General features: G+C 43.1%; 2 protein-coding genes across 4 annotated transcripts; one reads left to right on the plus strand and one right to left on the minus strand.

Annotated features, from left to right (window-relative positions):
* Window positions 1-11,282: 11,282 nt before the first annotated feature.
* MAIP1 (matrix AAA peptidase interacting protein 1) lies at window positions 11,283-16,789 on the minus strand. Its single transcript, XM_082055831.1, has 5 exons — window positions 16,444-16,789; window positions 14,538-14,609; window positions 14,170-14,296; window positions 13,045-13,195; window positions 11,283-11,561 (listed from the first exon to the last, which is right to left on the minus strand). Exons 1-5 carry the CDS (start codon window positions 16,744-16,746, stop codon window positions 11,483-11,485), a joined length of 732 nt encoding a protein of 243 aa, XP_081911957.1. The 5' UTR covers window positions 16,747-16,789; the 3' UTR covers window positions 11,283-11,482.
* Window positions 16,736-25,575, plus strand: TYW5 (tRNA-yW synthesizing protein 5). Of its 3 annotated transcripts, none has more exons than XM_082055830.1 (8): window positions 16,736-16,841; window positions 17,780-17,934; window positions 20,924-20,993; window positions 21,874-21,918; window positions 22,583-22,720; window positions 23,592-23,679; window positions 23,961-24,077; window positions 25,191-25,575. In XM_082055830.1, exons 2-8 carry the CDS (start codon window positions 17,804-17,806, stop codon window positions 25,445-25,447), a joined length of 846 nt encoding a protein of 281 aa, XP_081911956.1. In that variant the 5' UTR covers window positions 16,736-16,841; window positions 17,780-17,803; the 3' UTR covers window positions 25,448-25,575. The 3 variants fall into 3 exon arrangements, with proteins under 3 accessions (XP_081911956.1, XP_081911954.1, XP_081911955.1); XM_082055828.1 differs by lacking the exon at window positions 16,736-16,841 and adding an exon at window positions 16,974-17,089; XM_082055829.1 differs by lacking the exon at window positions 16,736-16,841 and adding an exon at window positions 17,064-17,210.
* Window positions 25,576-25,961: the final 386 nt, after the last annotated feature.

Below are 25,961 nucleotides of genomic sequence, written 5' to 3' on the forward strand. Positions count from 1 at the left end.
TAGGGATTACGACCACTTGTATACAAAATTCTTTCATGGTTTTTAGATAATTCATAGAAACACAAGGTGTAAGTCCGGCTTTTTAACATATCCACTTAGAATTATTGGCAGGTACTACCCAATCACCAGGCCTATTTGCTTTAAGGGTGCCATTTATACATAGATACCGTTTTCCAGGGGGTATTTGACCTATACATATTCCTTGCCCCTGGACTTGTTGCAACGATATTCCTTGAGTATTATTTTCCCACCTACAAGACCCAGGATTTGATCCATTAGTGAGCTTTGGCATATTTCTTAGTCCAATAGCTTCAAAATATGGTGGTTTGGTGTTTAAGCATAACCAGCATTCTGCTGTTAAATTTGGGTGTGTTTTGTTAATCACCTGATAGCTCGCATTTATTAGAGTCCAAAGTGGGTTTACTTCTTCCGGTTGTGTAAATGCATCTATATCAGAGCTATCTGTCATTGTTATATTAAGTATCTTAGGAGTTTTATTTATCTCTAATTTCCCCGTTATTATCACATTAGGGCTTATTGATTGGGATTTCCCTTCTGGGGCAGGTTCTTTTTGTATCTTGATAAGTGTCCCTCGATCAGTCCTAGTCTCCCAGATCCTTACACCCCAAGTTTTGCCAATTGACCACCCCTGGTCTGGCAGTTGCAAGACTGTAATTTCTAATGTTTTGCAATTCCCTGGGCCAGAACTACCATAAAGCGATGGGAGAGATTGTCGACAATCTCTAGGCCACCAGTTGACTTGGAGGTATTTATCCGGATTGGCAATGCTCCACGCTGTGGCTATTGTCTCACAACCCCAATAAGCACAATAATACTGGTTAGGATAGTTGCAATATCCCTTTCCTGGATTGGAGCTAGGGCACCAATAAGTTGATACTGCAATTCCCCTTTTATGTGGAGGTTTGCAGCGACCAAAATTCCAGTCTTCCCCAGAACCTAAATGTCCTAATAAATCACAAATGGTTACGTTAAATGAGGGTGCACCTACGGTTATATTTTCTTCAATCACATGACTTTCCTCTGCTTGAATTAAAGTCCACTTATACGGTCTACGTGCTGTTTTTCCATAGCTCAGCAATAATAGCAACATCAACATCGTGTACTAGATTGGGATGCACTGACTCTGGCTCATTCCTCCTTGCTTTTTAGTTAGTGCCTGGGTGTGCCGCTTAACATTGGGGTAGCTCGGCCAATATTTTGGCATAGTTCCACTCAGGCTCTTGTTTCCACCGTTTCTTATTCCTCTGCCTCGCCCGTCGACTCGATTGCTTCGAGCCACAGGGTAAACCATCTTCTCGGCAGCAAGAATATTCTTCAGGAAACCCTGAATACTTTTGCTCTCCATGCCTTTGCTTATGCGCTTCCCAGTTATAGTCTTTGACTATAGGAGAGTGGCACGGTATTTTCTTTATGGTAGTTCTACAGTACACCCTTGTTATTTGTATTTTAGAGTGGGTTGGTTCATTAGGGTGAGAGCAAAACCGCTCAGGCTATATTTCGTGGGTGTATATACACCACCAGTCAGGACTGTCAGGTTGGATCTCTTTTTCGTGCGACTTTTGATTTCAATGCCAAATCTGTAATTTCTAATTCTATATTATAACATTGACTGCATATTCCTCTAGGGGAATACCATCTGTACAATGCAACCACCAATTGTTTCGGCACACTATGCACCTAAAGCATATAAAAAGGATAACAATTACAACTTATATTAATACATCTAACTCTATGATTTTTACAAATGGGATATTCATAAACAACTTTATCGTTTTTCTGTACTTGCACGATATGATTCAACAAGCCCAAGTCCATTTATTGTTTCCGTAGTTCGGGTCGTCTGTGGGCTCTGCAGTCCAGGCGTTAGTCTTGACTGGACCTTTAACTTGGCTGGCATGTGTCCACCCCTTTTCGGCAGTTCGGATGGCTGTTTCTGTAGTGAGTAAAACAACATAAGGTCCCTCCCATCGAGGGGTTAATGATGTTTTTATGAGTACCTTATTTCCAGGTTCTAGGGTATGTATTTTTATGTCCAGCCCATTCTTGTGCCAAGACCTCGTATGCAGTCCCTGCATCTATATTAGTGAACAAATAAAATGGTTTCTGTATATCTGGCAAGCTCAACACAGGGGCACTTATCAGCTCTTTCTTTATCCAATCAAATTGTTCCTCATCTTGTTCCGTCCATTGTACCAGTTTTTCCTGTGTTAATTTTTCATACAAAAATTTTACCTTCTTTGTATAATTTTCGATCCATTGTCTACAGTATCCAGTTAGTCCTAATATTTGTCTTATCTGTCGTTTAGACTTTGGGGCTGGCAATGACAAGATCCCATTTACTCTTTCTGGGTCCAAATGTTTGGTCCCCCTGCTTAAATAGTGTCCTAGATATTTCACTTCTTGCTCAACAAACTGGAGTTTGGTCTTTGACACTTTGAGCCCCTGTAGACTAAGGAAATTTAATAATTTAATACTTTCTTGTTTAACCACTTCTTCGTCTTGCCCTGCTAACAAGAGATCATCTACATATTGCACTAGTACCACTTCTGGACTGCGCTCATATTCCTGCAGAATTTGTTCTAAAGCTTGCCCGAACAAGTTAGGTGACTCTGTAAACCCCTGGGGAAGCACAGTCCATCCCAGTTGTTGTTTCCTATGCGTATCTGGGTCCTCCCACTCAAGGGCAAAATAGCCTCGGCTTTCTTCATCAAGCAGGCAAGCCCAGAAGGCATCCTTTAAATCTATAACACTATACCACTGATCATTCGGACCTAATTGACTCAGGAGGGTATATGGGTTGGCCACTACAGGGAATCGACTCACGGTTCTTTTGTTCACCTCCCTCAGGTCATGTACTAGTCTCCATTTTCCATCTTTCTTTCTTACGGGTAAAATGGGGGTATTAAAGGGAGACATGCAGGGCTCGAGTAGGCCTTTTTCTAGTAATCTTCCTATTTCTGGTTTTAATCCCCTTCGGCCTTCTTTGGATACTGGATATTGTTTTACACGAATGGGTATTTCTGGACTAGAAATTTTAACTTTAAAGGGTGTTATGTCCAGCTTCCCTACTGAGTCTTCTGTATACCATACTTCAGGATTAATTTTATTTTCATCTTCCACCCTGAGAGGACATAATCTTATCTGAATTTCTTTCCCCGTTACTTCTAAATTAACACCCAATTCAATTATTAAATCTCGTCCCAAGAGATTATATTCAGCTTCAGGAACTAAAAGTAAATTTCCCACTCCTATTTTGGAATCGGTTTCAATAACTACTCCTTTTATAACAGGGACCCGAAATGGCTCTCCCTCTGCCCCAATTACTTGCATAGTGTCAGAAGATATCTCACATCCCTTGGGTAAAGTTTGTATGGTAGATCGTTCTGCTCCAGAATCTACGAGAAATTCAATTTCTTGCTGCTGGGGACCCACTTTTAGTTTTATCAAGGGCTCCGTTCCTTTTTGGGTTCCCAGCAAAAAGAGCCCCTGACACCCCTATTCCGCTTTAAACATTTTCTCATCTGCCATTTTCTTCCTACGGTTCCGCTTCATGTGCCCTTTCTTTCCACAGTAAAAGCATTCTATCGGCTCACCCCGTTCCATTGCAGTCTCGTCATTAAGGGGTCTTGCCTTAGGACTGGCCCCTTACACTGTGCCCTTCGGTCTCTGGATTTCCATCGCTGTTGGGCTGTACCTTCTCTGACTGCTGCAACCATCACTCGTACAGTCCTCCGCTCTTTCTCATCCTGTCTCCTAACATACACTTTCTGAGCTTCTCTCAATAGTTCATCTAACCCACGATTTTGCCAATCTCCTAATTTTTCTAGCTTTTTTCTAATATCTATCCAAGATCTAGCTACAAATTGTGGTTTTAACAGCGCCCCTCCTACAGGGTCTAACTCCGAATACAATTTAAGTTTTTTCTGAGCCGTTCCAACCACTCTGTAGGTGTTTCATCTTTCTTTTGGTGTTCACTAAATACCTTGCCAATGTTCTGACCCCTTGGAACAGACTCTCTAATGCCTTGGACTAATATAGTCCGTAGGTCTTGCATATGACCCCTATGGGCATATGACCCCTATGTAATGGATCCTGATTGTCCCAGTCAGGTCTTTGCACTGGCCATTTTGTGTCGGCTGCAGGACCTTGCTGGTGCTGTTCATCCCAAATCCACATACCAGCCCTACGAATCATTCCCCTCTCTTCTGCAGTGACCAATATTCCTATTATCGACTGCAGCTCGTCCCACGTGTATACGTTGGGCCCTAAAAATTGGTCAACCCGCTCCGCTACTCCCAACGGGTCTTCTAGCAAACTCCCCATTTCCTTTTTAAAATCTCTAACATCCCCGGAATTAAGAGGTACCGCCACATATCCCATTCCCACCTGAGGCCCCCCCATTGCGATCTCTCCCCTCTCCCTCCCTCTTCTCATGGTTTTTTACTTACGAGATGGGGTCGGACATGAGTGTTTTCAGTCGTGGTCCTAAGAAATCGGCATTGGGAGGTGTTTTAGAACATAGGAAAGCACTTAGAATGAGGAAAGAGGATTTTGTTAAACATTGAAATCAGTGGAGGCTGCTGTATAAGTTAAATGAATGGGAAAAATGGCTGGAGGATAGAACCTTGAAGTGTAATACTCTGTTGCAATTAATGTCATTTTTAAAGCAAGAAGAGCAGGACAAAATAAATCTCTACAAGAGATCACTGGCTGAGCAGTAAGCAATTCAAAGGTGCAACGTTAAAACTGAGATATTGTCTTGAATAAGTATAACTATGATCCATCTGCATATTTGAACTTGGTATTTGGTCTTCATATCTGAGCTCAGTATTTTAGTTCGCACATATATATATATATATTTGGTACCAAAAGAATTTTGTTTGGGGAGATAATTACAAAATAGGAACTGGTTCCACTGCTAAAATACCACCTTGAAAAACAAAAAACAACAAAAAACCCCAACCAACCAAACAAAACAACAACAACAAAACAAAGCTAAATGCTATGATGGATGTGAACTTGGTATTGTATGAGGTTGTATTTAAGTTGCTAGAGTATGAACTGATTTGGATCTAGGAAAATGGAATAACGGATTGATGTTTAATATGCTGGTTTTTTGACATCTGTAAATTGTAAAAGGCAAATGGAGCTAAGGAATGTAGCTATTGCTGAGCTAACTGGAACTGCATATAAAGTGTATTATGGTTGGAATGAAATGGGAAAACAAAAAAGCACAATATCCCAGGCTTGTGCTGTATATAGCTTGAGCATAAATTTCACGCCTGTGTCAAGCTGCCACATCAACTCAGCTCTTTGTAATCAAGGAATCTGCCAGGGCCAACTCCCACTTCGTACCAGCGATTCCGCCACCCGCGTGGCCTCGGTTATATCTAAACTGCAGCAAGAAGAGAAAGAAAAATTAAAAACGGAAAAACCTGGTTGCCCGCTGCTAAGTGGAGAAAGGGGGGCCTTTTTTCCTGGAGTGGTGTCATCCATCCTTGTTGTGGCACTGCGTTGCTTCTCGGCTTTGAATCGGGGGTTGTTGGTGCTGTTTCTTTTTGCTTCAGTCTTGTTTCTCGGGTTCTGGCACATCTGGGTCAGACCTCATCATTTCACCTCCTTGCTGAAGTCGGTCTTTTCACACTGGTCAGCTTTGGGGGCTCAGAATGCTCAGTGCTTCTCTGGGTCAGACTGGTGCCAATTTGGGTGTGGAGTGCAGCCAGGTTGGTTTGATGTGGAGTTCGAACTGATGTGTTTTCACGCTGGGATGGAGTTCTTGCCATCTCAGATGGGGGCGAGAGGGAGGTTTTATTCCCCCCCCAGCAATATTACTGCTAGAGAACTGTAATACTGCATAAAGGAGTCTGAGGGTGAGATTTAAAGGCATCACCAGTGGATCCTACATATATGACCCATAAGTAACCCCACAGCAGCAACAAAAAACACACGGACAGAAGACAAGAAAGTGTGGAAAACACAGAAGCAAAAACAAAAGCCAGAGCTGTTCCACAAACTAAGGAGCATAAGAAATTAATCTAAGTTAAGCTGCTACAGCAGACGGTAGAACTAATGTGCAAGTGTTTGATGCACACCAGAGAACCCTGCACGAGAAAGGGAATGTGAGTAAAATATGACTCAATAAAATAATTCATGCTGAAATGACAGGATTTTAATTACGCACAACCTCAGCCCTGTGAATATGAAGCAGGAAGCACCTCAGATATTCATGGCCCTGATGACAGAAGTTACAAATTTAGTCAGTGACTTACTTTATGAAACATTATTTTGGATGCAGTATTTGGTAAAAGAACAACCAAACTAAACAAAACAAACAACAATCCAACCAAAATCCACAAAGACCACAAATCTAGATGAACTGCAAAGGTGTGGGTGAGGTAAACGGGAATATGTGGAAGCGCACATGTGGATTGCAACCCAGTCTTGTTCAGGACCAACCTGGGAACACGGAGAGCTGGCACGCTTGGGGAGCGATGGATATATGGATGAGAGCTCCGAAATAGCTCCCAGATCATTCAGGAAGAAAGCAAGAAAGGTAAAACAATTACATATGGTGCTGTTCATAAAGAAAACAGGAAATAACATCCACCAGGGAGAAATAGAGAAGAACACTAAAACAGGCGGCCTGTGGTGAATGCAAATAAGAATTTTTTGAGAGAGATGAGAAAATGATTCGAAACTCCCCACAACAGCTCTCGCAAACCACAAAGTCCAGCAAACTAGCTAAGAAGCATGCCAGCAACGCTACTTATCTAATATAATGCTTTTAAAACTCATTTCAGGCAGCTGCCCATCCAAGGCAGACCTCTTTATTACTTAATTTCCACCCCAATCAAGCCAGCAGTGATTAGATGGTCACCTGTTTAATGGTCAGTGCCTTGCATGACACAGGTTACCCGCTACACAAATTCATTTACACTAGATTGCTCTTCGCTTTACGCTGCAGTCTCTCAACATTGTTCCCTCTGAAAGTATACACAAAAATCCCCCAAAACATTATTTATGGTTTATAAAAATTATAAACATTTATATAGTAGAAATATTTATATTTTCGATAATAGATACTATATTAAAATATTATAAATTTATATTTATCAGTTCTCCCAGGTCCTTGAGGCAAAGGGCTGCATCCTTGGTGAAATGCCATCTCCTCTGCCAGGCACAACAGTGGAAAATAGGGGATGGAAGATTTCCAACACCAAAAAGGCAGGCTTGTCCATGTGGACAATCCTCCCCTAACAGCCTGACGCTACCATGATCTGACCTTCCTTACCTGTGCGCTTTGCTTTGCTTGCCCTGCTCCTTTCCCTCATTTTCTAGACCCTGAGTACCACAGCACCAAGCTCACTATCACATCTTGTTCTGTCGCAACGGAGCAAGGAGGAAATGATACACGAGAGAAACTAGATCATGCCTGATTTTAGCTCATCTCCAACAGAATAATCACAAAGACAACAAAAAAGCTGCATTCGGTCCGCTACCATTAAGACCCATGAGTTTTCCCATCAACTTAAAATAGGAGGACTTTACCTTAGGAAAAGTGTACATCACTGAATTCAGCTTAAGAGACAGAGCTGTGACAAAGGGGGCACTTCCAGCAGCGCTGCAGGTGTTGTACTCAAACTCCAGCCTGTTTGGCAGGGCTGTAAAACCCCCAAGGAATCGCACATAAAAAATAGAAAATAAAAAAGGCAAAAGACAAGGAGGCAAACCCCCGTGATTTCTTGTGGTCAGTGCTCACTGTGCATGTCCATCTGGCCCAGACGCCTTTCTCTGAGGAGAACAAAAGCACAGCTATGTCAGCAACACTCGCATTTCTAACAGCCAAGTGCATGGTCCAGAGCTTAGAGACCATCCCATCCTCACATGAGGGAAGGATGAAGTGGAAACACCTCCCGTTACACACACTTGTGTTCCATCTCACCTCACCTGGGAGCCAGCAGGTGCCTGCAGCCTGTGAGGAGCCTCAACGGCCCCCACCCACAGCCAGAACAGTTCAACCACACCACACCACGAGAAAGAGCAGCACAGGCCCTGTGAGGTTCTGAAGAGGTATGATCACTACTGTGACGAACAGTAGGACTTCTACTAATAAACAGCCTTCCAGACATAAGATCCGAAAATAATTAACAAAATAATATAATAAAAATAATAAAAATATGTAAAGGGTGAGTGTCAGGAGGATGGAGCCAGGCTCTTCTGGGTGACAACCAGTGATAGGACAAGGGGCAATGGGTGCAAACTGGAACACAGAAGGTTCCACTTAAATCTGAGAAGAAACTTGTTCCTGGTGAGGGTGGCAGAGCCTGGCCCAGGCTGCCCAGGGGGGTTGTGGAGTCTCCTTCTCTGCAGACATTCCAACCCGCCTGGACACCTTCCTGTGTAACCTCATCTGGGTGTTCCTGCTCCATGGGGGGATTGCACTGGATGAGCTTTCCAGGGCCCTTCCAACCCCTGACATTCTGGGATTCTGTGAAATACAACCTGAAGCCAACGTAAGATCAAGTTTGAACATGCCCCAAAACCTGGAGAAAGTTGAATGTGGCCCCTGAATTAATCAGAGAGTACTGGGACAGGAGGGAAAGAAACCACAATTGACACGATAAACATACTTTAAAACACAAATACAGAGCTAACGTTAGCTACTGTCAGCCACTGAGGCACCTGTGTGAATTCACTTGTCCAGCTCATCTTTCCCCTAGTAAGAACATTGATAAATTGCAATTTTAAAATGAGTAGGCACTGCAGAGAACACAAGACACTATCTTGATTTAATGAAAGCTAGTAAGAATATCAAGAATCTCTAATAGGACAAGTTTAAATCATTTAAGTAGCATTTAAATGAGAATCAACGCCTCTGCCACTCTATCATTTACTCTCTTATGCTCAATTAACGCCAGTCACTCCCCAGCCACGACACACTTTGTGACCAAGGCCATCTACTGGTGAGTGGGCTGTGCAAATTAATGGGGCTCTTGTCAGCCACATCTAATTAGCGCTTGTCAAGATTTAGCCACATGCATTGAAATTGTGCCAAGCAGGTGTTTTCCGCCAAGCACTGTCACTAATTAGTAAACACGACCACAGTTTTGCATGAACAAATAAATAAATAAAGCCTTCCCAAACTCTACATGAAGAAACACAATTTCACCCAGGAGGAAAGAATAAGAAATGTGGTACTTTGCATCTCTATCCCCAGTCCAGACACCTTGTGACCCCCACGTTCTACGTAACATGAATCGGAAATAACAGCATTGCTAATAGAGATACGAATTTTACCCTAAAAACCACTAAAATCGCTACCAAACCTGGTAACATTGTTTTCAAGACTTACTGGGGTTTGAATGAAGAAGTTTGCAGGTTAAAACTGCAAATATTTTAGACAGGTATGTACGGGGATGAACAGGCCATATTACAATTGTCATTATTCCCCCGATTTACAGCTATAGAAATGGAAGCCAGGCAAGGAGATGGGAGGGAAATAAAGCACATCCAAACCCTACAAGCCGTGATTTCTAAGGTGATTTCTGGGACAAATAAGCAAGAGAATTTGGGAGCACTAGTGTGGTACGACACAGAGATCCCCACATCATTCTAGTGTTCCCTGTTCAGCATCATTACCCCTAAAACACGAAGGCACTTCTAACAAAACACCTCCTCTTTTAAATTCAGTAGCACTTAAATCAGTATTATGATTTTTAAAGTGTTTGAATGGCAGCACTGGAAATCTTCAAATTACACAACAATACTCTCCTCCATCTTTGTCTTCATCAGGATGAAGCAAACTTAACCCTTTACTCATCCTTTTTGCCATGAGAATTGGAGTCAACCTTTATAGTATATAGAAATGTATTCATTAGGAGCTAGCTTGAAGAATGGCACAGAATTTATGGATAGCAGGTAAAAAAGGAGGCAAAGCTTCCTGTAAGTATCAACATCCTCTTCTTGAAGATGCACATCGGTCCCCTCCTTCCAAGCTGGGTGTGCATTTGTCTTGTGGGTTTTTCTGGGGGGAGTGAGGTGGTAGAGTTTGCTTCTGAAGCCAATATTAGACTGTAAATCCAGTTTAATTACACCACTTTTATTCACTGCGAAAGCAAAACACTTTCTAGCACAGTAAGCTTAGTGATTTATGTGCCTTTCCGATTTGTTTTTGGTGCAATAAGGCCATGGGTGCCTCTGCATCTGATGGAGGTTTGCAGTCTCCAAACCAACAAGACAAAGACAACTTGGAAAGAGCAAATAATGCATGTAAATTTCCAATGATATATGTTATCACCAATTTGGAGCTTGTTTACATCAAGACACAATTTTATAGCAAACAAAGCAAAAAAACCTTATTTTAAATACAGAATCTTGCTTCTCCCCTGAAGACAAGAGGCTCTGTGTCACCACTGAACTTTCCCCAGAGGACAAAGCACAAATTCTCCATTATAAGGGCAGGCCGCTACGGATCAAAATACCGGCATTATTTTGCCAAGGTTTGACATAAAAACTTGTTGATAAGCTTTAAACATTCTCCTCATTAAATCACTGCACCAAAACAGCTGAACTATGGAAAATGTAATTTATACTTTTCAATCACAACTACTGTGAATTGCAGTAATTATACTTATTTTACACTTTCAAAAACATCGTATGAATCGCTACAACACACTTGAGTAGATAGTTAAATTTGAAATAGGGGATTAAAAAAACGTGTTATGATGATGTGTTGATCTCCATATAAAAATCTCAAGCTACTTACACCAGGGATCTCATGTTCCAGAAATAATCTGAGGACTGGGAAATTGTTATACTGCAACATCTAATTTTAATGATTTGCTCACTTCTTCAACAAGCATTTCAAAAAGAGGCCTTAATTTAGTTTCACTGTCAGGTCCTCTTCTAATTTTTTTCTTACGCAAAAACTGTACCAAATAATCGTAATGGCTCTAAATTTCTTAATGTCAAATATATTCAAAAGCAAGTTTACCTCAAAGTGAACTGCTGAGGCTAGACAATCTAGGAAGTCTATCTACGTCTCTCTCATCTTGCATATTATTCAGTTATATATTGTACAGTCCCTAGGGAAAAAAGAAGCATATGAAAATAACTCAGAAGGGCCACCAGCCATTCAAGTGTTGTTTTCTACAAGTTGTACCATTTCTTCTCAGAATCGAAGAAACCGACACACCCGTAATGCCGGCCTGCGTGAAACTGCACCACGTAAATGCCTTAATTAGTACCAATTAAACTTGTCCTTGCCTGTTCCAGGGAAAAGGCTTTATTGTGATGCTGCCACACAGTGTGAGTTTCAGAAACAGTTCTGGGAAATCACACATACAAAGTTTATCCCTCTTTTGGAGGAGAAGGCAGGAAGGGAAAAAAAGAGACTCAAAAAAAGCCTGGTATTTGTTATATCAGAACATTTACAACAGTACATAAAGATACTAGAAGGCCTTTATTCTAATAGCCTCGGATGTTCAATTCGTGTAATTGTCCAGTCTGGTTTTGCTCCTTCTGTAAATTCCCTTTGGAACCTGGAAAAGGAAAGACAGTAGGTGAAGAGTTGTTAGAATGTATTTGATCCTTGAAGAGCTGCTAACACCAACAAGACATCATGAAGTATTTTATTTCCAAGTTATTCCTGTAAAAGCTCCTTTGATGCTTTATGCCCCCAAAATGGAAGATCCAGTTTAATTCAGTAAGTAAGAAACAAAGATAACTGATTTCCGAGGGTTTGGGTTCAGATCCACCAGACAGGCTCAGGCAGCAACAGTAAAGACCTTGATATGAGGGAAGCACTTGGTTTTCATAGCAGTAACTATGGGCATCACTGCATGGCAGATCTTCATCTCTAAATAAAGGGTTTAATTCAATGGCATGGTGTAACTGCATTGTAAAAGTAAATCACATGCTACGCATTCTACCTGAAAATTGCCATTTTTACTGACCTATATATTAAAAAGTATTTATCTTTTCAGAAATACACCGAAGATCAAGCTAACAGTGCTGAATCTCCCTGAAAGAAAATTCCGCAGTTGTTAGGCAAATGAAAACATCCATCCCTATTTTCAAAGAATCTTCCTTGCGTAGTCACTAATGCCCTCGTCCCTGTGCATGTTAGTTCTGACTGCTTGTCATCTAAACGCAAGGCTGAGCTTCAAGCTGAATATTCGTGCTCCCAAGTAACCTGCATATTGTGGACCAAAGGAGTATAAATAACAGTATAAACAACCTCACCGCTCTGCAATTACATGCAAATCCACCCCTGGAAACTGCCTTCTCCAGCACCCAAATACTAATAATATCAATAACTACAATACTAAGCTTCCAAGGCCTGTAGCATCTTTACCCATCTGCGTTTAGGTTAGCACTGTAAATAGCAGAAGGAATGCAACCTTGCGAAGATCTCCCTGCTGGGGGTTAGGAACAGATATTTAAGGCTTTCAGGGGAGGTTCTTGAGGTTAATGGAGCCTCAGAAGTGTCCAACTTAGAAAAACATGCACAATTGGGCTAAGGGAGGGATCCACAAAACTTCATTCCTGCAAAAAGCACTGGTGTCCTCAGAATGTTTCCTTTATTTCAGAGCTCCTCCTCCTCTAGACCCCAGAGTCTCCCCATTTCAAACGCGGGTGCAGAAGGCATTGACTATACTGCATTTCTCTCACAAAAATCCTCACTATTTCCAGCTTCTGAGAATGTCATTTTGCCAACTGTGCAGATGTTTCTGCACTGCTCTGAGATCACTGCACTAATGCGGACGCTATTTACAAGTGTAATCTCTGAAAATCCATCTTACTAACGTGTGCTTTGAGGGCTTGGATCAGAGTCGTGTGAATCATCTGAACACCAGGTCGCGCTTGGATGAGAAGGATGAGAACTAACTTAGATCAGAATCAAGGTAAATGAAAACACACCAAGCTCTGCACTGATGCAGAGTGAATGCTTTCAGTTCCCAAACTGCTTTCCACACAGCTAACCCATGCACATGGACACACACACACAAAAGACAAACTTACTCATAGTTTGCTGTTAAAAGATGTCTTTTTTCTTTCATGCTTTCATCCCCAAACACAATCTGGAAAGCTTTGGTTTCACCTGGGACTTCATCAGGTAGATTAGCGCCGTTCAGGTACCAGAAACGCATCAGGATACTAACAAACTTTCTTCCTGTTGGAAAGAAATCAAAGCATAAGGTGGATCTCGGAGGTGAAATACTCCTATTTGCTATCTAGTGTATATTCTAGCGACACCTGGAAGGGCAGCCGACTTCAGCCATAAAGAACTATGATAGAACAACGAACAGTAAAGTATTTAAAGCCATTGAAGGGTATGTCCAAGGTGTTTCAGAAACGTGGACTCAATTTGTGCTGCACCACAAGTACGGATTAGGTCCATATTTTGAAACACCCTGTATTTCACCATGAGTGTATCATGCGTAATCAGACCGTACAAAAAAAACCTGGTTATCACAAGGCTCAAAGCCAGCTATTGATATTACACAAAAGTATGTAGGGTAGTTGAAGACCAGGAGCAAGTTAGGAGAAAAAAGCACCTCCTTATGTCAATAAACAGGAGAAAAGCTCGCTGGGGCTGACAATTTGAAATGCTCGTTCAAAGACCCATGGTTAGATAATAAACCATCACGACTGTGTCTGATAGTGAACTGAGCACATGATGCTGTTGTTTTACCAAAAGAAAAACTTGTTCAAGCTCATCACTTAATCAGGAAGTTCTAGAACAACGGATATTCCACAAAACCAGAAATGAAAACAGCAAAATTTATTTCATTGTCTAGCCTTCACTATTCCTCTTGGAATATATATTTTTATTGCTGAAGTAACAGCTTTCTGCGTATAGTAGAAACATAGTTTCTGAGTGGTTTGAGATCTCGAAGGAATAAAGATATTAAAAGCTGCAATTCCGAAAGAAGAGGAATGAACAAGACCTAAACAGCACTCAAAACAGTACAAAGTCTTACTAAAAATAATCTCTCAGTTTCTGGTTTAAAAGGAAATCAGGGAATGATACACAGATGAACCACAAACTGAAGAAGAAGGAACGAGAAACAGTACTCAGAACCACACTCCTAAGGAGAATGCAAGACTGCCCGTTGCCGAAATGTTTTGGAATTCCAAACATACCGTCATCATCATAGTAAATGCGAACATCTCCCTCTGTTGTGTACATGATGGCGTCAATGTCAGCGGCCAAAGCATCCCTGTGGTTGTCGGGGAGCAAAGAAAGCTTCTCCTTCAGCACCTGGAGTACCTGCATTCACAAAAACTGTTCTCATGAGCTTTTCATTAGGAAATTGAAGTAGCAAATTAAGTTTCAGGCCTTGAAAGTAAACACTAAAAAGCTGCAGGGCAAACGAGTGCCCTGTTCCATATTGTGCTGTTTTTCGCAAGTTAAACAAAACTGACAGCATTTGTAGATAATGACACGTTGATGACCTGTTACTTCATAATGGGAAAACCAATTGTGAGAATAAGAGGTGGAAAGCACTTACTTCTGCTGACACAAGTTCATCCAGCAGGTCAAGTTTACGCTGAGATAGGAGCTTCGAAACCACAGAAAAAGCCTACCAAAAAAAAAGAGAAATACATGAACAAATAAGACTCGGTTGGCTTGTTTTCTGGACAAATCCATCATAACGTGATAAGCTACCTAAATATTCCATGACTAAAGATTTCAGCATTTGCAGAGTATATCACCACTGAAATGGAAGCTCTCCAGCGTTAAAAAAGTGATTTTGTGAGCAAATAAAAATCTAAGTTTTCTTTTCAGCCTCTCATTTAAAACACTGAACCTTTTGACAACAGGCAAGTGAATGCACAGCTTAGTAAAAACAAACAAACCATTCCAATAATCTATATAAGTTGTTTTTATTCTCTTTATGGGAATTCAAACAGTGTCTTTCCCTGTAAGTATTTTTTTCCGCTGGCCTCTTCCGACCTCATCTCCTGGTTTGGGTCAAAACAGACGCTCCAGTTTATAAAGTTTCTTTATAAATCTCTAAACTTTGGGAAACTCAACAGCTCTTTTCCCCTCAGTTTTGCAGGTGTATTTTCATACAGTAACAACTCTACATATTCAAACAGCGCACTTGTGAAATGCTGACAGAGTGTTTAGGACTCTATAGCAAGTAAAAATACCCAAACAAAACACAGGGCAGGGTAAAACAGGTGGTTCTGCGCACAGAACAACTAATGCAGCGTAGGTTTTCTTTGTGTCTCAATTTGATCTTAAGCATTTTAACATTCTGTCCCCTGTCGCCTTGTTCTGAGTTTTGTTTGTTTTGTTTTTTAGTTAAATACAATAACTGAAGTTTCACAGCAGGTAACTGTAACTTTTACACATCAGCTTTGAGATCACTACCTCTTTGACATCTTGTGTTGACCAAACTTGTTGGTTTCATAAATTCGGGGAAACATACATGCACCAGCTCTCTGCCTGCCTAAGCTTTGTTATTTTAGCAGAATCTGCTAAGAGGAGATACATTTTCCCTTAAAGTCTCTAAAATGTCTGGAAGCATCTTTCTTCATACTACTTCGGGGGACGGCTAAACCAGCTCATTTTAATTCTGGAATCTCAGAAAGGAAAACAAGACAAGTTTGAAGAAAAGTGCGCATCAGATTATTCTCAGTTCCTCCAGAACCACAGGAGGGTTTGGGTTGAAGGACCTTCCCAGCTCCCCCAGTGCCCCCCCTGCCATGAGCAGGGACATCTTCAGCAGCTCAGGGTGCTCAGAGCCCCGTCCAGCCTGGCCTGGGATATCTCCAGGGATGGTTCATCCACCACCTCTCTGGCCAACCTGGGCCAGGCTCTCACCACCCTCAGGGCAACAATTCCTTCCTCATCTCCAGCCTGAATCTCCCTCCTTCACAGAATCACAGAATGTCAGGGGTTGGAAGGGACCTGGAAAGCTCATCCAGTGCAATCCCCCCGTGGAGCAGGAACACCCAGGTGAGGTTACACAGGAAGGTGTCCAGGCGGGTTGGAATGTCTGCAGAGAAGGAGACTCCACAGCCCCCCTGGGCAGCCTGGGCCAGGCTCTGCCACCCTCACTGGGAAGAAGTTTCTTCTCAAATTTAAGTGGAACCTCCTGTGTTCCAGTTTGCACCCATTGCCCCTTGTCCTGTCACTGGTTGTCACCAGAAGAGCCTGGCTCCATCCTCCTGACACTCCCCCTTTCCATATTGATCCCCAGGAATGAGTCCCCCCTCAGTGTCCTCTTGTCCAGCTCCAGAGCCCCAGCTCCCTCAGCCTTTCCTCACACGGGAGATGCTCCACTCCCTCCAGCATCTGTCTCCATCCTTCTTATGGGCCCCTTTTAAGCCCTGAAAGGCGCACTAAGGTCTCCACGGAGCTTCTCCCCCCGAGCCGAACACCGCGGCTCGCAGCCCGTCCCCCACCTGCTTGGCGCCCCTCGTGAACTCCTCCACGCTGAACTCCTGGTCGAAGTAGAGCCGGATGAGCAGGTAGTAGAAGCGGGTGCGGAGCCAGGCGAGGGGGCTGGTGACCCGCACCACCAGCACTCGCCGCCGCGGCCCCTCTCGCTCCGGGCCGTGCCCGCCGGTGCCGGTGCAGCGGGGCCGGGCCGGGGGCAGCGCCGGCGCTGAGGCGGCGGCGCGAGGAGGCAGCGGCAGGACCCGGAGAGCGCCCGGGGCCGCCAGCGCGCGCCAGAGCCAACGGGCGGGGGCCGCCCGCAGCGCCATAGCAGGCGCGGTGCGTGTTGCGCGCCGCCCCGCTCCGTCCGGGGGAAAACGGAGCCGCCGCTGTTGGTTCCCCCGCGCCGGCGCGGACTCTGGAGGTGCGGGGGACCCCCGGCTGTGATGGCGCCGGCTCCGAGGGGCGCGCAGGGACCGGCGGGAGGAGGGAGGGACCTGCTTGTCCACGGCCGCGCCGGCGGGAGCGGGGGGAACGTTTCTGCGCTGGCGCCGCTTTCCGGGGGAGCGGCTGACGCGGCGGACGCGGGCGGAAGCGGCCATGGCGGCGGTGCCCGTGGAGCGGCTGGAGGGCGTGACGCGGGAGCGGTTCCTGAGGGACATCTACCCGCGGGTACGGGCTCTGCGTTCGGCTGCGAGCAGAGCAGCTGTGGCCCTGCGCTGGGCGCGGGGGAGGCCCAGCCGCCTGTCTGCGGTCGGGATGCGGAGCGAGTTGAGAGAAGGGAACGGAGCTGGTGAGGGGCTGGAGCACAAGTGTGATGGGAGCGGCTGAGGGACCTGGGGGTTCAGCTGGAGAACAGGAGCTGAGGGGAGACCTTCTGATCTCTGAACTGCCTGAAAGGAGCTTGGAGCCAGGGGGGTCGGGCTCTGCTCCCCAGGAACAAGCGCCAGGAGCAGAGGAAACGGCCCCAAGTTGCGCCAGGGGAGGTTGAGGTTGGATCTGGGAACAATTTCTTGCCCAAAGGGCTGTGGGGCATTGGAACAGGCTGCCCAGGGCAGTGCTGGAGTCACCATCCCTGGAGGGTTGGACAGACCTGATGAGGTTCTCAGGACACGGGTCAGTGCCGGGGGTGGGGAACGGTTGGACTCGATGAGCTTGAGGGGCTTTTCAAACCAAAATTATTCAATGACTTTGTGTAGTGGGTCCTGATACTCAACTGACTTGTTTGCCTGTATTAGTTTGAAAAAACTAAATCTATTGTGGGGGTTTTTGTGTGTTTTTTATTGTTGTTTGTTTGTTTTTCCTACTGGATGCTATGATCATTTCACCATTGTTTTTATTTTATTTTCTTTTAATCCTTAGAGAAAGCCAGTAGTGCTGAAAGGAATGGAACTGGGCACTTGCACAACCAAGTGGACAGTAGATTACTTGAGCCAAGCTGAAGGATCTAAAGAAGTCAAAATTCATGTCTCTGCGGTGCCACAGATGGATTTCCTCAGTAAGAACTTTGTGTATAGGTACTTCATCCCAAGGCCTCTTGTATTTAATGTTGTATGCTTGTACCATTCAGACATACAGCGCACCTGTTTGAAGCTGAGGGTGAGAATATGAAGATACTTTGTGAAAACTTTAAATTACGTCCCAAAGTGCTGTCCTTGATTTCCCTCTCGTATTTTAATTCCACAAATATCTCAACACCCTGAACAGATACCACAAGGGTGAAAGGAGGAGCCAAATGGGGCCTTAGAAGTGGCGGCATGAAGAAGTGTCATATTTTTGACAGAGCACCCTTGTAGGAAATTTGAGCCTGGCATTTGCTGGTGTTAATAAAAAACGAAACAAAGCCACCGTTGATACCAGATGATACGCTGGTTTATTCTCATTATGTGGTGCGTTTTCCATGTTGCTGAATAGTGCTAGTTTTGGACTCACTGTGTGTCTGAACTTCTCTAAGTGCTGGCATGTGGCAGGCGCGCCATTGCACTCCAGAGAGGTACTAATTAAAACCGAGCTCCTTTCAGAGTCAGCACATGCAGTTCTCAGGACGTTCAAACTACTGGATGTCACACGTTTCACCAGCTCTTTAATCCTGATGTGGGTCCCGTAAACTCTTGGTCTCCTCTGAAGTTTCTCTCATGTAGCTGCCAAAACATTTTTTCAGAGTTCATCCTGTCTCAGTCATGGCATTGTTCTTCAAGGGTAGAAGCCTTTATTTTGGTTGTCCTTTGTTTTCTCTAAGCGGGAACAAGATATGTTCAATATGTTAGAGTTTTAGGAAGGCAGAAACACATGCTGTGGGTGTAAACAAGCTACAGGCCTGTTGTTCAGGGGAAAAAACACCTAATAATCATGCTGTAACCTGCTCCCTGCATAATGAACTTTTGAGTCTTTGAAATGAGGTTGTACTCAAATGACTTTGCCTTATCTCCGTATTTCCTTTTCCGTGCTCTTATTTTTGTTTCTCATTAGAACACCTCTTGCTGTGAGTTCACCTCCAGCAGTTTGTAGACAGCCAGCGATGGCACGTCATTACAGCAGGTGTTGGGACTTTCAACTGCTTCACTTGAAATTCAGGAAGCTTTGGCCCTTTCCACAGTAAGCCCCTCATTCTAACACGACGGGGGAATAAGCAGAACTAGAGGAACAGGAACGCTGAGGGCTCACCGCTCAGTTCCGTGGCTGTAAACGGATGCATGTGAGCAGCACTGCCGTCCTGCTGCAAGCCGCACGCTCCTGCCCTGGCTTTGTGTTGGTTCTGGAACTCATTCAGCCGTGTGACGTGCTGCAGAAATCGGAATGTTTCTCTGCTGGTTTAGCTTTGCAAGCAGGTTCACCATGGGGTCAGATGAGCGCCGGCGCTGGCAGAAGGGCTGATGAGGGCAGACAGCAAGGGCAGGGCTGTGACAGCACCACTTTAAGCGGTTTTGGATCTGTGCTCCCACTTTCTTCAGCAGCAAATGTAAACAGGCAAGATGTAACAGTTCAGCTCAAGCCTGAGGGTTGGGTTTGCTTGTTTGTTTTTCCATTGGCTTCAGTGGTGGTTGTATTTGGCTCTTACAACCAAGCCTGAAGTGTTTAGAAAAGTGGTCTGTGTGCTGTTAGATGCAGGTCACGTTCTGGTAGGAGGGATAAGAGGCAGTTCTGGGCCCCCTCAGTTCCAGCAGGACAGGGAACTGCTGGAGAGAGTCCAGCGCAGGGCAACAAAGATGCTGAAGGGAGTGGAGCATCTCCCGTGTGAGGAAAGGCTGAGGGAGCTGGAGCTCTGGAGCTGGACAAGAGGAGACTGAGGGGGGACTCATTCATGGGGATCAATATGGAAAGGGGGAGTGTCAGGAGGATGGAGCCAGGCTCTTCTGGGTGACAACCAGTGATAGGACAAGGGGCAATGGGTACAAACTGGAACACAGGAGGTTCCACTTAAATATGAGAAGAAACTTCTTCCCGGTGAGGGTAGCAGAGCCTGGCCCAGGCTGCCCAGGGGGGTTGTGGAGTCTCCTTCTCTGCAGACATTCCAACCCGCCTGGACACCTTCCTGTGTAACCTCATCTGGGTGTTCCTGCTCCATGGGGGGACTGCACTGCATGAGCTTTCCAGGGCCCTTCCAACCCCTGACATTCTGGGATTCTGTGATCACAAAAAAAACTTTGCTCAATGATATTTTCCTCCAAACCTTGGTGGTTGCTCTGAAATTTGATATTTACATGCAATATATTCATTATCCTCTGACACTTAATATGAGATGGTGAGTTGAATGAACATAACATTGAATTAATATTTGTAACAGTGAACACACATTGTATTACTACTTGTGCTTGGTTTGCCATTCAGCTGTCAACTCATGCCAAAATCTGTCATCCTTATGAGAGGCTCCCATTGTTTAAATAAATAGGTATCACTTTTATTGACTTCAGAGGGACAGGCCTTAATGCCCAGTGATTCTTTTTGGATATTCTGGAGTTGTGTTTAATAACTTCAAGGAAAACATTAAAGAAGCACTTGAAAATACCAATATTCATGTGTTGTGCTCAGCTGAGGTAGCACATATTTTTAAAAAATCAGGTAACTGAAATAAATGTTATAGATCTACCAATGAAGATAGGTATCTGTGTTCATGCACAAATTCAAAGCAGAAAATGCATATATATATATGCACATATATATATATATGCATATATATAAACATATATAACACCTGCAGGAGTTTTCTTGATGCTGAGCTTTTCTGCAGGTGTATAAAAATGTACAGTGAACAAGCCTAAAAGTGATACAGTGTTGTTTGGATGTACATGTGAACATTTACTGAAGCAGAGAGGTTTGTAAATGTAGGATTTCTGTCTTAGTGCAGCTCTTCAAACATCCACTGCAAATGCTGATTAGGCACCATGTTAAAAAAATAAATGAAAATCAGCATATTACATTCTCAAGAGCTTGTCATTTTAAACCTGCCATTTAGAGCATGTGTTGTCACAACGGTTCATTGTATAAATGCAAATGTTTCTATTTCAGAACTCTGCCTTTTGACGCATTTGTACGAAGAGCAGCTGAAGTCAAACACAAGGAGTACTTTCTTTCGGAGGTAATTTCCTCAATGTCACAGGTTCTTCTGTTGGTTATTTTGCCACTAAATGGAGGGAAAAGTAATTAATTATAATTTTGAGTCTTACTCCGGTAAAGGGCTTGATCTTAGGTTTAACCGTTTTGTGTGGCTTGAAGCCAGGGGAAAAAATGTGGGGAGAAGATAATTTTTCTTGGAAATAGCTTTGTATGCATACAGTGTGGTTAACTTCAGTGGTCATGTTTCTGTTACCAAAAACTGCTTACATGAGCAAAAATTCCAGCATAAAATTGAGAAATCAAGCCTTGCTTTAGAATAACAGCTGTATCATTTATGTGTTTTGCAAGACAATGTCACGAAGGTATTTTAGGGTTTGATTACAGCTGCTAACAAAATGCAAATATGGATTTATTGTAATGTGGTGAGTGGCAAACATGTGGCTGCCTTCACGCATCAGTGTTCAAACGGGGGGATTTTCAGAGAGGCGTGATGAAGAAGCAGACAGCTTTGAATGCAGACGTGCTTTTCACCCTTTACACTACGTGGGGCGCTTGAAGTTTTGAAGCCAAATGCAATAGCTTCCTGTGTCAGTCTTCTGAAGAATTTAAACTATAACCTGCATTTGCTTTGAAGCCGTTCATTAACAGCAGTGCTGAAGCAGTTGACAAGTCTCCCTCCACTTTTCTAATCTCAGTGAACACATTTTTCCTGCTTCTGAAGGTGAACAGCAGGGAGCAGCAGAGTAAAGGCAGTATAACGAAGTAGCTGAGTTTGTAAATGTATTTGTACTGTATTTCATGAAGCCCTGCATTAGATTAATGAGAAAATACAGGCTCTTTGTGTTTGTAATTCTTATTTTAAAAGAAAAACCCAAACAATTCTCTTCTTGTGTTCTTTTCAGGATGAAAAGTACTATCTGCGATCAGTGGGTGAAGATGCTAGGAAGGTGAGTTACGTGTGATTACAGTTCTAATATAAAGACCTGGTTTAGGAATAATTTAAAAGTCCTCCGCTGGCTCTGTATGACAGGCATACAACTTGATTATTGTCACTTGGCCCGTGAGTCTGACCGGATTGAGGTCAGAATATTGAAACCTATGTGTCTAAAATAGTTACTGTTCCACAAGGGCTTAGCTCATCACTGAAGAGCACATTCCTCACCTCTCATTCTCCAGCTTGTGTGGTCAAAGAAAAGGATTTCTGACAATCTCTTGCTTTTTCGGTGTGGTTTCTAGCAGCCATGGTTTGAAGCAGCTCTCTGGCTCTTATTGATACCATTGACATATTCAATAAGGTGCCTGTGAGTTTCTCACAGGCCTTTTTTCTCTGAACACAGAGGTTCTACTTATCAAGCCCACAGGCTACAAACCAATTGGTGGGATATTTTTTACACCCCAGCTGCAGTCACTTGAGCATATTTAGAATTCCTCTCCTCGCCGATCTGCCGTTATATTCCTAGTTGATGCCAAAAGGCCAACCACCAAAATGATTTGCTCTTTTCAGCTCTTCGCCAGCGCCGAAGTTCTGTATGGTGGGAAACAACAGCCAAGCTCTCCCTTATTTTAATCTGCACTTACGGTTCTCTGTAAGTTCTGTCCTTTTTGTTTCAGGACATTGCAGATATCAGCAAACAGTTTCCTGTTTTGGCACAAGATGTCCAGATTCCAGAGTATTTTGAGAAGGAACAATTTTTCTCTAGCGTCTTCCGCATCAGCTCGGCTGGATTACAGTTATGGACACATTACGATGTAGGTAATAGGTGCGTTTAGCATCAAATGTGGCAGGTGGCATTATGGTGTTGAGATATTAGGGTGCAAATGTCTGACAAAGATCAGTTAATGACAAACTACACATATCTTGACATAATAAAATGAATCACGTTTCGTGGTACAGTGAATTTTAAACAGATTTATATTGTGAGCGTAACATCTTATAGGTTTTATGTCTAATTCCATACCCATAAGATTAAATGATGTTTTGATTTTTTTCGCCCTTTTTTAAACTGTTTTGAGTTTCAGTTAAAAATCTGAAACACAGTAACTTTCAATATTTTCATCTTCAAGATGAATTTTTTTCATTCTAATGGCCAGATTGTTGGTAATTGTCCAATGACTGTGGTGTTCTGCTGCTGCAATGCAGTAGATTCCACATAGATTTATCTTCTAATACTGTGTGGTGTAATTCTGAATAAATTTATTTATCAGAAAAATAGCTTTTTGCACTATAATTAGTAAAAAGAATCCTTTATTGACAGAAGGTCAGCAAAATGAGGTGGGAGTGAAATAGATCCTGTGTTATATTTTGCATGTTTACGTGTCTAAAGTACTGTATGTCTTCGTGTTTTAAGATGGAAGAACTTGATTCTTATTTAAGGAAAAACATAAAGTTGTTGGAAAGCAATATTGTGTTTCCACGTACACCATTTGTCAAGAATGTGTGGCTAGGGGATAAAGTAACTCCCATTCTTGAGTTTTTTACATTATATGTGGAAGCTCTTTTAGCTAATTCTTAGAATATGAAAGTTTTGATAATTCCCTTTTTTAAGCCGATGATATTTTGGAGGTTACACATTCATCCTCTCGTCTTGGCTGATATCTTTTCTTCCTGTGCCCATTCCAGGTGATGGATAACTTCTTGATCCAAGTAACAGGGAAAAAACGAGTTGTTTTGTATAGTCCTCGAGATGCGCCGTATTTATATTTATCAGGTACGTATGTCACATACATGTAGTTTGGAGTTTGGAGATTGTAGCTGCCTTTTCAGCTCATAAGTGTCACATTGTAGTAAAAAAAAAAAAACAGGAGAAATACAGAGAACAGGTCAGTAAATGTGGGAGCCATCAGGCTTGCCTGGTTGTTGGAAGAGTTACAGAACAATAAACCAGGATTAAATTTGATGCCAGAACGGCCATTTCCAGCAACGTGGTAATGCTTTGGTGCTGTTGGAAGAGCAGGAACGTTCAGTCATGACTTCTGGAAACTTTCCTAGGTACCAAGTCAGAGGTGGTGGATGTGGATAACCCGGACTTAGAGAAATATCCCCTGTTTGTAAAAGCCAAGCGCTATCAGTGTTTTTTGGAAGCGGGAGATATCTTATTTATTCCGGGTAAGTAACAAATAGTTGCTGAGCACGTGGTTTTGAAGTTTTGTTTGCAATGTCTCATTTCTAGGGATGGTAAGAGGTTACTAAAGCATTTCTGTGTTGTAAGTAGGAGCATCTAGAGACATCAGTAAACTTGACTATTTCTTCCAACTGTACTAATTAGCCTTATAAAAGGTATTATTATATCTACTTACAAAGCTTCTCTTCCCTCAAGATTACACTGTATGCTTCTGAACTTACGTCTTAATAGATCAGCACTATAAAATCAACTCATGACATCTGAAATCGCTTCAGTGACCTGAGTTTTCCAAGGACAGAACTGAGTGAAGAACAATTTCTGTTCTTCTGTAGCTCTGGCACCCAAGAACTGTGAGGCAGGTGATTTGATGAGAATTCTGGATGGTAGAGTTATTGGACTTTCTAGAAATCCATAATCACCTTTGAGGAATGGAAAGACAAGCCCTAATAATTTTTCCGCCTAAGCAGAAGATATAAAGCTGCTTCCTGGGCTGAGATGATGATTCTGGTGATCAGGGAAAGACATTTGAATTGCTCCTGTTGATCTATTCCCACTTATTATTAATTTTTTGTTGTAACTCATCATGAGCTTGTGGCAGATACCTATTCTGTTGCTTTTCACATTATCTGGGCAATATAAACAGGAATGCGTATCGCTGAAAAAATGAGATGTTCTTGGAGAAATGTTTGTGGTTATTATGGAGAAGGTCAAAGCAGCTTCTTTTCCTAACCTGAAAGAAACTGATTCATTTATCAGAATGAGCTTTTCTGTGTCTTCAGCACATACAAGCAACTAAGCTGCAATAAGCACGGCATTCAGTCTTTTGGCTTCAAACTGAAATAGAGTAAATACACCACATTAAACATAGTTTTGAGTATCTATACTTCAGCATTGTTGCTTTTGTGTGAAGTTGTGGGTTGACATAAATGTCTTGAAGAACTTCTTAAATTTGCTACAATTACAAATATTTAGGGCTGAATATAAAGAAACAAAAAAGACAGTATTTGAGGCTTTTCCTCATCTAGTTTTTTTCTGACACTTGTAATGAGCCCCATGGAAGTTTCAGATAGTAATTTTCATTTTTCATCTTTCTACAGCGCTGTGGTTCCACAACGTAATTTCTGAGGAATTTGGAGTGGCGCTGAATGTCTTTTGGAAGCACCTTCCTGCCGAGTCCTACGATAAGACTGACACTTATGGCAATAAAGATCCCACAGCAGCTTCTAGAGCTCTACAGATCTTGGACAGGGCCTTGAAAACACTGGAAGAGCTCCCCGAGGAATACAGGGATTTTTATGCTCGGAGAATGGTGTTACGCATCCAGCAAAAAGCCTATAGGGATGATTATGGATAAAACAACACATTGTAATTCAGCAAGCTCCTGGGAAAGTACAAAATCACATGTTAATACAGAAGCTGCGTGTATGTACATACACCTTCTGTAAAGTTAATAAAAATTATGCGGATAGGCTTTGTTATAGATGAATGTTTATCCGGTGGGTTTTTTCTTGTTTTTCTTCACATGAAGTGAGTGCACAGTTTGTTGCACAGTCTGTTAAGCACCTGCCGCTTAAATGTCCACAAACCCATCCAGCCGCAGTCCTGCTGTCTGACACCACGTTCCTCGTAGGTGCAGAATCTGCTGGGAGCGGCGTTTGAGCACTAGATAAAAGCTTTGTCCTGAAGGGCAGGATCTGGCACCTCGGTGCAGATTATTGGTCTGAACCTGCTCTTGGCAGCTTGAGCGGTGCAAGCAGCTTGCGGCCATGTGAACGGGCACCCGGCCACCGCCGTGAATGGTGTGAATGGAGCCAGCCGAGCGGCTCTGATGGCACCATTGTGCGCTCTGAGGGCAGCATTTCAATGCG

This window comes from Streptopelia decaocto (assembly GCF_964273445.1).
Source record: "Streptopelia decaocto genome assembly, chromosome: 6".
NCBI lineage: Eukaryota > Metazoa > Chordata > Aves > Columbiformes > Columbidae > Streptopelia > Streptopelia decaocto.